General features: G+C 46.2%; 1 protein-coding gene across 7 annotated transcripts in view; it reads right to left on the bottom strand.

The window, feature by feature from the left end:
- Positions 1–15656, bottom strand: part of FARP2 (FERM, ARH/RhoGEF and pleckstrin domain protein 2) — a 67850-nt gene that overhangs the window by 2602 nt on the left and 49592 nt on the right. The window contains exons 14-28 of one of the 7 annotated variants that reach the window (XR_007627873.1): positions 13778–13956; positions 13367–13456; positions 11994–12127; positions 11049–11130; positions 9954–10191; positions 9051–9181; positions 8268–8336; positions 7794–7883; positions 7428–7448; positions 7087–7169; positions 4890–5008; positions 3969–4132; positions 1892–2031; positions 1179–1286; positions 393–428 (exon numbers count right to left, since the gene is read on the bottom strand). Coding sequence is in view for 5 of the 7 variants with exons in the window: in XM_050307768.1 (XP_050163725.1) it covers positions 3456–4132; positions 4890–5008; positions 7087–7169; positions 7428–7448; positions 7794–7883; positions 8268–8336; positions 9051–9181; positions 9954–10191; positions 11049–11130; positions 11994–12127; positions 13367–13456; positions 13778–13956 (1913 nt within the window). In the remaining 2 variants the exon portion in view is untranslated. Of the gene's footprint in view, positions 1–276; positions 429–1178; positions 1287–1891; positions 4133–4889; positions 5009–7086; positions 7170–7427; positions 7449–7793; positions 7884–8267; positions 8337–9050; positions 9182–9953; positions 10192–11048; positions 11131–11993; positions 12128–13366; positions 13457–13777; positions 13957–15656 lie in introns of those variants that run through there. The other 6 variants (XR_007627874.1, XM_050307771.1, XM_050307773.1 and 3 more) reach the window with 6 other exon arrangements.

The raw sequence follows: 15656 nt of genomic DNA, 5'->3' as shown, positions 1-15656 counted from the left end.
TCCTCCCACGTGCCTCTCTGGCTCCAAGGAAGCCTCCGACTCCTGGCACAAGGCACAGCTCACAGGTCTGGTTGCACCCCCAGCTCTTCCCAACACAGAGGAGGGTTCTGGCACAGGAGGGATCTCCAAATATCATCAGTGGGAAGTGAAAGGGAATGTTATTCCTGAGAATGTGCTGGAAGGTCACTCGGACTAGGAGGAAAGAGAGGTCTCAGGACAACCAACCACTGAGTTAACAGCAGGTCATACACCAGGATGGAGGAAACAGAAAATTACCTCTCAAAGGTGTATTTGCTCTCAGCCCTGAAGAAATACACGTGGGACTTGAACTGAAGCTTGAAGACATAATCCTTCTGAATCCCATCCGCCTCCACGGGGGAGCTGACGGTGTAGCCGAGCAGCGGGAGGCTGGCCAAGGGATAATCGTCCTGGAAGAGCCCAAGAGCCCAGCCCTTAGTGTAAGGCCCCCCTGCCACACCACTCAGCCCAACACGCAGGCACAGGTAAGGGCTGTGCACTTTGGTTTAGGAGAGGACAGGAGGAGGAGCAGCCTCTGCCTCTTCTGCAAGGCCACTGACAGCTTATAATGAAACCTCCCCCCAACTCCTTTCACCATTTTTATGGAGTTATTTGCTTGTTCCCCTGCCCGTCGCTACTGCCTGGGCTCCCTCTTCCCTCTCTGCACCCTTTCTGTGGAACTCTAAGCACAGATCTGACACAAAAGGTAAAATAACCCTCCCAAATCAAACGTGTCCTGGAGGCGAGAAGCCACAATAACCCAGTAATTGGGTTAATAAACACAGTTTGTTGGGTTAATAAGGTGAAAAGGTTGAGCTGCAGCACGGTTTGCTGCACCATGGGCAGGAAAATCCCTGGAGCCTGTTGATCTGAGCTAAAGCCCAGAAAGCCCAGAAGGGAGAGAAGTGGGCCAATACTGCCTGAAGGCTGCCAGGTCCTTCACCTCCATTAGTCACTGCATGGGGGGACCCACAGAAGGTCAGTACCACCAGAACTGGAAATCCTGATTAAATTCCACAAGGAGGGCCCACAGCTTTTCAGAGACCAGCTTTATTATGAACTACCTCAAACAGCAGTGAGCTGCCCCTGGAGCTGAAAGGCAAGGACCTCCAGGCATCCCCAACACCCTAAACACCATCCCCTCACCTACCCCTGCTCACCTGGTGTGTTTTGTAGAAAAACAAACAGAAGTTGGTGAAGACAACCCACAGTTTCTGCCAGCCATTGCTGTTCTTGAACTTCCTCAGCAAATATCCAGAGAGCTGGTTCTAGCACAGAAGGAAAAGAGAACTGCTGTGAGACCACAGGTTGCCATCCTGCTGCAGGTAAACAGCCCCAGGCTGCCTGCATCAACTGCTCCTGCACTTGCTCCCCAGTGTAAAAGGCCTCCCAGGTCTGGTGACAGCCACCAGGGTCCATCCCTTCAGCCACCCTTTCTTATGTGCAGAAAACCCACATGGAACACTCTGCATGAGAAGGGAAGTAAAGCAGGAGACGAAACAGAGGGTGGCAGAGGTGGGGACAAGTGACACGTGGCAGCTACGCAAAGCCAAGCCAGCGTGGAAGGGGCTGCAGGGAGGGGAACACCACTGCCTTGGCGTCAGCCAGGGGGATAAGGAAACCTACACCACAGAATGACAGCGCAGCGATTTTGGGATTTGAGAAACAGACAGGATACATGGTAGATTTACACAGAGAACCATTTTGTGAGGCATAAACAGAAGGAAATCCTGTCTCTACAAGGCAATAGTACAACCCTGCTGCTGAGGATGAGCATCCTCACGCCAGCAAGTGAGCAGTTAAGAGGCAGGACATTTTTCTGGGCATCCCATGGCTCCTCCCCACCAGTGCAGAACGTGAGAGGCATCTTTACCTGGATCATGCACAGGTAATCAGACAGGGATAGGCTCTGGTTCCGGTACCAACAAACATGGGTGATTGTGTTGGGCCGTTGGGCCTGGCCCAGCAAATAGCGAGGAGGAAGCTCTGGAGAAACAGCAAGAGAGCAGAAAACTGAGCAGAGAAAGGGGGAGAGAAATAGAAAAACAGAATGTTAGGGTGAGAGAAGTGATGCAAGAAAGGCGGCTGTTAAAGGAAAAAGGATTGTGAAAAAAACAATGGTGTTAGAACACGGAACAGATCAGAGCAAGAGAGAGTGCAAGAACTCACGTTCAATCCCAAAACCTAAAGCAGGGTGGGCTCATTATCCAGGCATAAAACTGTGAGACTGGTGCCTTTTCCAAAGGTGTCAGCAGGGAAAGGCAGGCCTGTCCTCTCCAACAGAAATCACAACAGAAACCAGCTCAAGTGCCCAACTTCTGGACCCCAAGCCCAAGTAACATCTATAGCATTTCTCTTACCCAGCAGACCCACAGGCACTCTGTATCAGGAAAACCCAGGAGCTCCAGTGGCCAAACTTTTAACTTCTTCTATTAAACACGTTCCTCAGGAGCAGGGCAGGGCAGGCAGGGACAGGCAGCAGCACCACAGCACGCTGCCCCATTGCTGTTGTCTAGTTAGTGACCTCCTTTTTCTCTCCACAGTACTTAGGGTCCTTCCCACTTCTGGAAGCCTTCCAAGCATGCCAGCCTCCAGGAAGGTGTCCTACCTGCCAAACTGCTGCCTAAAGTGAAACCACAGAGGTGGGGCAAGCAGTGTAAGGAGTGCTGAACTGATCTGTCTTGAAATCCTCAGGATTCAGGATTCAGTACCCAAACATGCCACCAGTGCCACATTGCGCCGCACCAAATGGCAAGATCCGAGGTACCAGCGGCTCACAGAGTCAGAGGATCCCAGAATGGTTTGGGTTGGAAGGGACCTTAAAGCTCATCTTATTCCACCTCTCTGCTGAGGGCAGGGACACATTCCACTAAACCAGGCTGCTCAGAGCTCCATCCAGCCTGCTCTTGAACACCTCAGCAAGGACACAATAAACAACTGTGCTCAGCATAACGTGATGCTGCCACGAAAAGGCAACTGGCTGGTTCAGTCCTGCCAGCAAGGGAAGGGCAGAGAAGGTGTATTCCCACTGAACTGAACTCCCTCTTCTTAATTCTGGGTGCAGTACAGCAGCTAACCAGAGCTCAGTACAGCAGAGTCAGTCTCTGAAGGGAAATATCATGGATAGGTAACTCATAGAATCACAGAACCAGTAAGGTTGGAAAAGACCTCCAAGATCATTAAGTCCAACCTCTGACCAAATCCCACTAAACCATATAGTGAAGTGCCACATCCACACATTTTTTGAATACTTCAGGGATCGTGACTCCACCACTGCTTGGGTAGCCTGCTCCAATGCTTAACCACTCTTTCAGTGAAGAAATTTTCCTTAATATCCAACCTGACCCTCCCCTTGCACAACTTGAGGCTGTTTCTTCTTGTCCTGTCCCTTATTCCTTGGGAGCAGAGCCTGACCCTCCTGCAGCTCTCCTCTTCTGTCAGGGAGTTGCAGAGATTGAGAAAGTCCCCAGGAGCCTCCTTTTCTCCAGGCTGAGCCTGCCCAGCTCCCTGAACTGCTTCTCATCAGACCTGTTCTCCAGACACTTGCCCAGCTCTGCTGCCCTTCTCTGGACACACTCCAGTCCCTCAATGTCTTCCTTGTCAGGAGGGGCCCAAAACCAAACACAGGAGTCGAGGCTCCTCACCAGTGCCCAGTGCAGGGGGTCGGTCAGTCCTCCAGTGAAGGAGGATGAAACCCAAAGGAACAACTCAGTCCTAGGATATCCTGGGTTTCCTTTCAGCTTTCCCTGCTTTGGTGCCGTTGCCAAAGCAAAGCCCTGCTGCACGGAGAGCGTGAGTACAGACACACAGACATGCAGAGAGGGGACAAGCATGCGGTGGTGTTCGATGGCCCGTGCTCTCCCCGGATACAGAAATGCTGCCGAGGAGGAATGGGAGACGGAGGCCGGGGCAGGAGGGACAGAGAGAGGCGAGCGCTGCCCCCGCGGTACCTCGACGGCCACACTGTGGTCAGTCATGGAGACGCTGGTGTTGCGGTACCAGCACACGTGCATGGTTGTGTTGGCACGGTGGTGACTCTGCCTGTCCAAGGAGCTACGAGAGGAGTGTATGTCATCTTCAGACTCCTGTTCTAGAGAGACCTCATCAGAGGATCCTGGGGGAGGAGAATTGGGCAGCGGTTTAAGAAAACTGTGCAGTACAAAGAGCAAGAGAAGCTGGGATTCCTCAGAAAGGCTGTTTTCTCTTGCCATGGTCAAGCTGAACTGGTTGCACAGCTCCTGTGAGCACTCACTGAGCAAATTGATCTGATTTTTGCTACTCAGCTCTGCCTGGGGCAGCTGATTCATAGGATCACAGGATGGTTTGAGTTGGAAGGCACCTTAAAGCTCATCTCGTTCCGACACCCTGCCATGGGCAGGGATACCTTCCACTCGAATAAAATCACAGAATGCTTTGATTAAGTGCTGTGTCAAACAAACAAACATGACCACAACTTCCTCTTGAGTCGGGAGGAACAGCACAGTGTTCCTAGAAGGCACACTGCATGTTTCAGCACAGCCATGCCACCAGACAGACACAGGAATGTAAAAGCTGCCCTCCAAAGATACCACAGTTTGGACGGAAAAAAATCACTACATGTTAAATTGAGAAAAATCTATGCAAGAGATGAATAAGTACCTTATAAAATTAACAATTCTGCAATGGGAGGATCTCTGCTGCATTTAAAGCTACCTTGAACGTCAGTCTAGGAAGACAAGCATATTCCTCTTGATTAAAACCAAAGCTCCATTAACTCTCCATTACTATATGAATTATAAAAATACTTCATTTATGTCATCAAATTCACATCAGGAAAGGTGAAAAGGACAGGACAACTGCTGCTTTTCAAGGAGGCAGGAAACATCACTTACTATTGGAGCGGTTGCACACAGAGTTTTCCAGAAGCATCTCAGATTTCTCAGTAGATTTCTTGGCCATTTCAATTGCCACGTTTAGGTCTTCCATCCACTTCCCCATCTCCAGGCGAGTACTGCAAGAGAAGCAGTGGGAATGGGGATCCTCCAGCCCAGAGCTGTGACTGAGTGCCCGTGTGCTGGCAGGAGGCACAGGTCACCACCCAAAACAAGGGGCAGTCCCTTTCCATTAGATAAATCAAAGCAAAATTAGAATTCCTCCAAAGCAGGAGCTTTCCAGAGAGGAAACAGACCTCACACAGCCTTCATCTCTATACTCAAGCCTTGAAATAAGACTAAAATAACCATCAAACACTTGAACTTTACTGCAGAGAGAATGAACAGACAGCTGGGGGAGGGCACAGAGCATCCCCTCCAGAGCTTTTGGGCTCAGAAAAGGAATCAAACATTTTGGAGATGGAGGGGTATGAGCAATTATATTTTTGAAGGATAAAAGGCAACTTGAAAGACATCCCATCTTCTAAAGGGATCTGACATCTCACGTGAGTAAAACCCAGAGTGCAGGAAGAGGAGGTTTCCTTCACCCCTCACAGGTTCCATTACAGGATGGGAGATTCACAGCTCCTCAGCGTGTCTCTGTATCCATGGATATGCAACAGAGGAAGGTTTGCCTTTAGACAAGGCCACAATTCTTTTTTTCTTTTGGTAACCATCTCTTTTTTTCTGAAAGTTTTTAATTTGGAGTAAAGGTTTCGCACATGGTCTAAGCCCAGCAGCAATCTTTATTTCTTACACGTATTCTGAGCTATTTCAAAGTTATGACAATGTAAAAATTTTATTTATTTTTCCAAATTTAAGAATCTTTCAAGCACCTTATGATTTGCAGCTGCTGAGAAATGGTTGATCTTAAAAAAAAAAAAAGGACATTTTCAGTTGTTAGGCTGCATATCAAAAGTATTGGTTCCTGTGCCACTACACACCTGATGTGTGGATATTCTGTAGTGGTTATTTTTCAAGAACAGGTCATCAAGCAGTAAAAAACCCTATGATCTAAGGTTGAGATTTAGTGTTCCCACCCTGCATCCTTAGCATTCCCAACTCCATCTGCCTTTTCAGCACACCTGCAGAAGGACAAACCCTCCTAAAACTGATCCTGAGACACCAGGTACAGGAGATACCCTAAGTACAATTCAGGAAGAAAGCAACAGAAAGGTACCAAACTCACTGCCCAAGGATAAGTTAGACTGAAAAGGAATTGGTTTTATCTCCAAGTCAGCCTTTGATTTTTCCTCTCCTTTCCATCAGATCTTGCAGGAACTCTCCCCTCCTTACAGGAATTTGCATGTTCTGGAGTTTAATTCTTTTAGGTCTCTAAAATATTTGTATGTTTGGATTTCTCCTGTAGTGGCTTGAAGGATGACACTGGCAACTCACAAGTAAACCAACACAATGGCAATGTTATTGCTGCTGTTTGTGTTTTGGGTGAGATAGAATCACACTTCAAAGCTCATCTCATTCCACCCCCTGCCATGGGTAGGGACACCTTCCACTAGCCCAGGTTGCTCCAAGCCCTGTCCAACCTGGCCTTGAACACTTCCAGGGATGGGACAGCCACAGCTTCTCTGGGCAACCTGTGCCAGGGCCTCCCCACCCCTATGTCCAATCTAACCCTGCTCTCTGTCAGTGGGCAGCCATTCCCCCCAGTCCTGTCACTCCAGACTCTTGTAAACAGTCTCTCTCCTTATTCCTTGTTGGCTCCCTTCAGGTACTTGAAGGCCACAATTAGGTCACCCCAAAGCCTTCTCTTCTCCAAACTGAACAATCCCAACTCTCCCAATCAGCCTTTCCTGAATCCCTCTGATCATCTTGGTGCCTCCTCTGGACTCGCTCCAGCAGCTCCATGTCCTTCCTGTGCTGGGGACCCCAGAGCTGGAGCTTCAGGGAGGAATCTCACCTGAGCAGGGGCAGAGTGGCAGAATCCCCTCCTCACCTGTTGCCCATGCTGTGGGGATCAGGATAAACTACTCCTTCCCAAAACTCAACACTGAAAAAGGAGTTGTGGAGTGTCCTGGGCTTATTCTGAAGTCCAGAGGGTGCATGAAACATCCCCCCCTAGCCCTGCACCAGTCAAGCAGTAACTTTCTGGAGAAGGAATCCCTCAAAGCCACAGGCAATCGAGGAAAACCAGGATTACCTGGCTGCCACCACTATGGTTTTCTGTGCAGAATAGATGGTGAAGCAGTGTGGGACGGCCCATTCATTCTCACTTTCCTCCACCTGCAGAAAAAGAAAAGATTTTTCTCATCACTGCTCAGTAATCAATAAACACTAAAACTGTCCTCCTTTTCTAGCTGGGATTGGAGTCAAACCTGGTTGCAGGAAGTGTGGAACAGCTACTTTTTGAGGAAAACCACCTACTTCCAAGTTTATTTTGGCTCTATATTACAATCTATTGTGTGGTTCTACTGCAGGAGCACAACACCACATCCAACAGGGCAAGGAAAGTGGTCAGAGTAGATTTGACTCATTACTTACCGGAGGGTCGAGCACTATCAGCTGCAAACCAAAGACAGAAAGAACAATCCCATCAGAACAGGGGATGGGGAGGCAGGAGGGCTGGTTATACGCCTAGGTGTGTGCAGGGGGGTCAAAACACCAGGATAAATAAATCCCTATTTCCAGATCAGCCTCTCACAGCAGTGTGAAAATGAAAGGACAAGAGGGTGTGCTCCAATTGTTTTGCTAATGTGGAAGGAAAAGGTTCATCACCTGCAGACAAGGCTGCTGAGACCGGCCTGGGAGCAGTTTGTGGCTTTGGTCCTTGTGCCCTGAAGGAATTCCTCAACCTGCCCTAGGCAAAGCCATCTCCTTAACCCTGTGGTGCAACTTGGAACCACTTACCAACATGCCATGCAGAGAGAGGTGTCCGTGGATTTTGAACTGATTTGTCCCTGTGACCCCTTTGCTTGTGTACAGTAACATATCTGAGAACTGGAAAGGCAGGAAGAGGACAATCAGTGTTCTGAAAGCAGCAGGCAGGGACAAGGATTTTTTGACATCTCCTTAAAAATCTGTTGTTTAAAGGCCGCAGTAGATGCATGAAAAATGCCATTTCTCAGTCAGTTTGGCAGACTTTCCTTAAATCCACTCACGTTTATTAACAAGAGAGGCAATTAAATTTTAAAACTCTGTTAAAACTGTGCCATTAAGGAACCAAGTTGACCAGAAGTAGTGCCACAGTCATGCTTTCTAAACATCCCATCTAAACATTTCAGTCTCAGGTGCTAATTTTTGACACAGGCACATGAAAACACACTTTCCCAATAACTTTATGTTGAAGACTTTGGGTTTATGAAAGCCAAAAGCAACACCCACCAGAAAGAACATCCGCTGCTGTAAGCCCTTCTTAGTGAGCTTGTACAAGCAACCTTCCCGAATAAACTCCTGCAGCAGAAAAGAGAAAGTTAGACAAAGCTTGATCTTTCCCAACTAGAGAATTTCATTTTCATCCCAGAGTACACAGATGTTGATTGGTGCCCAGCAGTGATCACTAACAGATTTGTTAAAGGCCAGATGACACTTCTCCTCCTGTTTTGTGACAAGAATCAGCTCCTTGCTGCAGCCAGCATTTAAATCAGTGAAGGAAGAGAAAGGAAAGAAGCAGAATTCCTGTCGGACACCAGCAGTTCACCTATCACACTTACATCCCACCGCAGTGACTGCCATAGCATCCCCAAAGCACATGCGATGCTCCTGTATTTATGCCCAACACATCTATCAAAAACAAAGAAACAAAAAACCAGGCAGGAGCTACACAAATTCCTGTAAAACAGAGACACCAGTTTAGCCCAGTTCCATGCTGGGAGTGGATTTCCTATGCAGTTCCCACTCAAACACAGAGCACCAGTGTACCCAGTATCTGTACTGGAAACACAGAACTGCAGCCAGAGTCTCAGTAGAAGCATTTTTGATCTGTTCCTCAGGACATCACCAAGGTGATGGTCCCATCATCCATGGGATTTACTATGAGACAGTTACACAGACACTTTACAGTCATCCCATAAACCAGAGGGGCAGCAATGGCAAATCCATGGTTCAAAGGCACTTCCTTGGCAATAAAACCAATACAGGCTCTAAAAATGAAGCAGAGGGACCTACCCTGCCAGGTGCTGTGAGATTGTCTATCCCAATCAGGTCATGCTGCAGCTCTATCAGCTTCTGGAAGTTTTCCAGGCGGATGAGGCTGTGCTGCAGCTGCGATGTCATCTCTGTGACTTCCTTCAGCGCGTCTGTACGGAAAACAGCACCGAGGGGATCAGAGCAGAGCAGAGAAACCCAGGTCACCCATTTCACCCACTCCTGGAAAACTGAATCTGAAATTTATATCTGAAATTTATAGCCAGCTTTAAAACAGAACAGTTTAGCTGGAAGGGACCTGCAATGATCACCCAGTCCAACTGCTAACTTCTTAAAGTGTGTTTTAGAGCTACCCAGCAGGTAAGTAGAGACTAACAAGCAACTTATAGCACAAAAAGTAAAAAATTAAAGCCAACTATTTCTGCCAAAGATTACTTTGTCATGAATGGAATTTAATATCTGCGGTTTTGATACTACAAAACAAGCATTTTTTGGTCACATTTTTACTTCTAAAAACCTACTTTTTTCCCTGCTAAAAAGGGAGACAAGAAAAGGACTAATTTTCAGCTTCGGTTGAAATCTTGAGAGCCTTTAAGATTATCTTGGGAGCCTTTAAGATTACCATGAGAAAACCACTTCCTGGAGCGTCAGACAAAAAGCATTTACACTGAATTTGTGGACATAATTGAACTTAAGTGTTCCAGACCAGGTTGAAGAGGGTGCTGTGAGCACCCTGGTCTAGTGGAAGGTGTCCCCACCCACGGGAGCAGAGTGCAACGAGGTCAGTTTTAATGTCCCTTCCAACCCAAACCACTCCACGATTCTATGATTCTACAATTCTTGTCTCCCCAGGGTACAGGCAAAATTTTGGATGTCCGTGGAAGGGGTGTCTGGCAGCAGGCACACAGCTGGGGGCTCACTCACTGCGGCAGTCGGCAAAGTCCCGGTGCTCCGCCGTGTAGTGCTTGCACAGCCTACCCAGAATCAGCTTGTAGTGCATCAGTCTCTGGATGGGTTTGAGCAGAAAGGTGTTGAGGGGCAGGTAGCAAACCTTCTGCAGCTCAAACTCCTTATAAACCATCTCCAGCTTCTTGAGGCGCTTGGTTGCTTTCTCCAGTTCTGTCAGGACCTCGTCGTGCTTCTGCAGGTAACTGGTGAACTCCTGGGGAATCGGACAAAGGATTACTCGGAACAAAGGAAAACAGTCTTTCATAATTCAAGAAAGTGGCAGACAGCTCCCAGTCAGGGTCAAAATAGGTCTGTATGGCACTTGTGCCCGTGCCTGCTGGGAATATACCAAATGCTGGTAGTCAAAATATCCGCCCCACACACCTGCACTCCCACTCAAGCCACTAGTTTTAATGGAATAATTACTCCACTACTACAGCACAAGTGTAACTGTTCCACAGAGGCACTCTGCACCAAACAAAGGTGACTTCATTGCAAAAGCTCTGTCTTTAAAAAATACGTATATTTTCGAATTAAATAACCTTACGAACCAGGGTCTCAATAGGGGAGCTAAAGAAACAATTTTTCTTTCTTTTCTGCTGAATAAGTAAAAACACCTTTTCTCAAGGTAAATGTAAGTGGCTAAATAAAAAAACAGTGATACAAAGCCTTCATGCAATTATTTTATTATGTTTTCTTTTTAAATTGTTATCAACAATAATTGTTTGCAAGTTACTTCAAGACTGACTGAAATATAGCAGGATTACATTGGATTTAGGGAAGAATTTCTTCCCTGTGAGGGAGGTGAGGCCCTGGCACAGGTTGCCCAGAGAAGCTGTGGCTGTCCCATCCCTGGAACTGTTCATAGCCAGGCTGGGTATGGAGCAACCTGGAATAGTGGAAGGTGGGCAGCGGGTGGGACTGGAGGAGCTTTGAGGTCCGTTCCAAACCAAATCATCCTGTGATTCTGTGATTAGTGGAAATACTAAACCTTGAACTCTGATCCTTGACAAAATGAAAAAAAAAAGACTCAATAATCCCAAAATTTCATTTCTTGAATCCTGTATTTACCTTTAGGATGCGCATATTCCTGAGCATGACATCTCCAATGCGCTGGTAATCTCCTTTCACGTGAGCATTGGTTCTGCCTTCCCTGGAACACACACAAGGAGGAAATAAGAAGGCAATGTAAACGGGGGATCAAGAAATTTCTATTTCCTCCCTCCATCTTCCTCTGTAATTCAAGACATGATCTTTAGCCACTTGAGATTCCCATTTCACTGTTCAGATGGAAAACATGTTACATTAAATATGGAAGCTGTATGAAGTAACAAACACAAAACTATGCTTAGAAAACTGAAAAAGGACTAGAAATGAATTTGTGTGAAAGTCTATTCAGGAGCTGAACTCTCAGATCCTTGAATAAATGTTGTAACATGATCACACCTGAATTTATTTTTGGTCATACTCCTTTTGAATGGTAATTATATTATAATATGTAACATGTCAGGTCAGGAGAAAGCAATGCAAAGGCTAAGAGACTAAAAACATGCTCTGTGAAATAAATGGTGCTGCAAGAACTGAACTCTCATCTTAACTACAAAAAAATGTTTCCTAGATTTTCAGCTGGAGTTTCATTAACTGGAAGGTGTGGAAAAAACACAGAGATTATCGTTTTGACCTTGTGTTCCTTCTCTTTTCTAAGGTTTGAGAGACATTACCAGGTTATATTAGCGACTGGACTTGACAATCTTAAGGGTCTTTTCCAACATTAATGGTTCTGTGATCACAAAACCCTTGGTCTGATGCACAACTCACATGACTGACTACAGGGTATTATACACAAGGCAGAGCTTGAAAAATGGGCTTTGCACAATGCATTTAGTACTTTTTTTATAACTATAATTTAGTAAAAGACTTCTCCTGAATTCTACTGATGCAGAAATACCAGTTCAAAGAGCGACTAAGTCTGGTTTTCACATGAGAGTGTAGAAAAAGGTCCCCCTGTTCGCTTACCAGAGCGACAGCCTTTGTTCAATCTCTTTCAGAAAGCCTCGATGGAACTCATAGATGGGGTCTATGTTGGAGAAGAGCAGTGTCATCAGGCCCTCTGGCATGGCATTCTCCTTGATGACCGCGCTGCGGAACCACTGCCAGAAAATCAGAAATTCCGATCAATTTCTCTACTTTGGAAGTTCATCGTTAAATCAGAGATTCCCGCTCCTGCAGCGATGGGGAAGGAGAAGGTATGCACAGGGAAACAGCAGGAAGGAAGGAGGAATATTTAGGGAAGACGTAATTTGTGAAAAATGAAAAGATGGGTTTTTTTTTTTCCTTGCCAAACATTAGGAAGATGAGACATGTGGCTGGCTCTGGGCATGAGCGTGTTTTGGAATGCAATGATGGGATGGTTGGTGACAGCTGAGTGACAGTCAGTTACCAGTGGTTGCCCCAGCTGCTGTCACACCACTGCTGTCACTTCCATGCAGACACAACTGCTCTCATACACCTTGGAGCCCTGTGCAAGTTACTCAGCAGTTGGAGACATCTCGTTGCAGGTCACACTCTGCACTTTATCGCTTTCGGTTCCCCACTTTCTGGCAGGGACGGGGATATTACAAAAATCCTCTGAGGTGCCAGGTGTTCCCCCATCTCTTAGAAGTGCTGGGAAGCCTGTAGGAGGAATTGGAGTGAGATGGTGCACGCTGAAGATGCAGAGAACACCTCAACTGAAGATGCAGGGCTTTAAGGGACTCCAGCTTTTCTTGGATAAAATTAAAACAACAGCTTATAGAAATGCAACAGTCACGGTGCTCAAACATGGAGCTCACGAACAAAAAAGCTCATTCAGAAACAAAGCTGGAAACTCACACTGTCCTCCAAACCAAGACTCACTTGCCTAGTCTGGATAAAAGGGAGTGGAAGAAAAAGAAACCAGAAAACAAGACAAAACTCCTCAAACCCCCATGGGCCCTTGATGCCCTTTGCAACTGCCATCTGCTCTCAGATCCAAAGGCACAAAGGATAAAAGCTTCCCAAGGAAAACTGCTGAGGTGATGGTCAGGTTACAAGCAGAGCTGGCAGCTATCACTGAAACTGAATGCAAAACACTTTTAGGGTGTCTCTGTTCACAGTTTTAAGAGGAAAAGTTTGACTAAATTATCAGGATGGAACCGGATGGAGCTGCTGGAGCTAATGTCAGAAGTCCAGAGAAGGTATCTGCTCTCCCACAGGAGGAGCCATGGAACAAGGAAGGGGACAGCTACTTGGCTAATGGATTATGCTATATGTTAGGAAGAAATTCCAAGTTTTTCCAAACTAACAATTGGGCACAAATGTGCCAAGAAAAGCCAAACAAAAAAAAATTAAAGAAAGCCAAACCCCCTTACCACTGTGATAACTTCCAGGTCTTTTAAATAGGTCCGTTCCGTGGCGAGAATCTCCTTTGCTATGAAGTACGCCTTGTCGGTGGGGTAGCGCTGAAAGGATACACAGCCATCAATAAAAAGTAAAACACAAATGCTCTAGTTATTACTGAGCATCAGCTCAAACCTTACATCCATTTCCCCTTGCTGTGTGCAAATGGAGCAGCCCGTTACTAACAGGGCATCTCTGTGTTCAGTATCAATTCCCAAACAATGACTTCACAGTATTTTTTATATTTCAAGATTATTGAAAAATAACGTCAGTTATATGTCGACTGTCATAAAACATTCAGTGCCCTCCTCTACTGACACCATCAGTGCCCAGCACAGCTCCTCACCTGACACCATCACTTCCCAGCTACGTCATGATCTTACCTTCCGTTTCATTTCATCATCCTCTTCTATCCTGGCCCCGCCAGCGTCGCTGAGGACAGGACTCAGCAGAGGGGATGAGCCCTGGGCAGCTGCGTTCAAGTTCACCTGAAAGGCCGGGGTCAAGCCCAGGGGATTCTTCAGCACAAGAGAGGAGAGCTGGGGATGGTCCACGGGGAGGCCTGGGTGAGAACAAGAAAATGGAGTGGAAAAGGAGAGAAAATTATTTCAAAGATAATGCAACTAAGGTGATTACTCACTGTTACAGCAAACCAGAATTGCATTCTCATAGTATTTTTAAGAAGGCAAAAGACCAAAAAGGCATACAGATCCAAAGACTTCAGTGTATATCTCAAAGCAAAGGAAACGTTCCCTGATCCCATGGGTTATGTGGCAGTGCAGTAAGGATGGACACTGCTACATCTGCAGTTAAGGGAAGGATAAATTGCTTAGTGTCAAGGAAAAAGTGCTGTTGATCAGCAACACAGTTCACAACATAGGGTTATACTGCAGGGACAAGAACACAGCTTTCATTTTTCCTTCTCAATACAAGAGCTACTTTTCAACCCAGGGAAAAGCTAGGACAAATCATTCCACAACTCACCACTCCAGATGACAAAGTATGTTAAAAATACATTCAGAAATCAGGGAATCTCCAAATTTGGTCCAGCGGCAGAGGAAAACCTCTTGCTATATAGAGAGGGAGCATGCAAGAGAGTCCATTCCTGGCTCTTCTAATATACAAATAGAATAACCTCAAGGAAACCAATTTTGCAGCACTGAGTATTAACTGAATGGACACAATCCACAGCTAAACCTATTACAAGCAGGAGCAACAGGTACTGTTTTGCTTTAGATTATTAATTGCCTTTTTAAAAAATATTATTATTATTATTTCATTTGTGGATCCTTTAGAGATTTCTGCACATAAGGCACCATCGCAGTGAATTTAAGCCTCCTCTTTTCAGCATGTGGACCCCCTCTTGGGGGTTCACAGAGAAAATGACCATGCAAGATTGGCTTTTTGGGACCAAACAAAGGCAACAGACGCTCCAATTACACTACACACACAAAATTCCTCCTAACCTCATATACTATTTTTTCTGATCTTCCCTGTGATAAACAGATGAGTTTCCTCAGATGAGGCAACTAAACATGTACCATCACTTCAGTATCTCCTGCTCAAACACCCAGCCACGCTCCCAAGCCTCCCCAGCAGGATTTGTTGAGTCACAAGTGCTAAACCACCTGCCCAAAGGCAAACAGGGAAATCAAGAGCCAACCCTAAACTGCCAACCCATCATTTCCCAGATTACTTAGAAATCACCACAAAAGGCTTTAAAAAAAAAAAAAAAAGAAAAAAAAAATCAGTCTCCACAGATATACAGTATTTCCTGACACAGTCACGAGGCTCGGGTGCTGGAGAAGGAGTTGAGAGCTTTCGATTCCCAGCTGCTCAGGCTCGGGAAGCACACCCAGGGCGAGGCAGCCCCAGCCTGTAATTCCACATGGACAAACGCAGGAAGCTAAACAGTGCTGCACTCGGTCACCTGGAAGAGATTCAGATCATCCAGGCTGCGGAGTTAACTATTCATACACTAGTCCAGTACCAATTCTGGAGCAGATTTTTGCTTCTGCCTGAGCACTGTCTCCATTCCCACTACTTTTAATATCACCCCTGGAAAGTAGCACTGTCTGGCATTTGTTTTACCTATCCAGATACAGGAGTTTATTCAAAGTTTGCTTTTACATGCCAGGAATTCTGAAACAAGAGCTTCCAAACAAATGAGCTTGCAGGGGAGAGGAGTTTCTTTAAGTTATTGGAATTTAACATGAAGCAGTAACTTGCATTGTTTCCAGACAGCCCAAAAGCTCAGATACA

The sequence above is a fragment of the Myiozetetes cayanensis genome, unplaced genomic scaffold (genome assembly GCF_022539395.1).
Source record: "Myiozetetes cayanensis isolate MyiCay16 unplaced genomic scaffold, myiCay2020 scf13, whole genome shotgun sequence".
Classification (NCBI taxonomy): Eukaryota; Metazoa; Chordata; class Aves; order Passeriformes; family Tyrannidae; genus Myiozetetes; species Myiozetetes cayanensis.
This window is presented reverse-complemented; position numbering and strand designations above follow the sequence as displayed.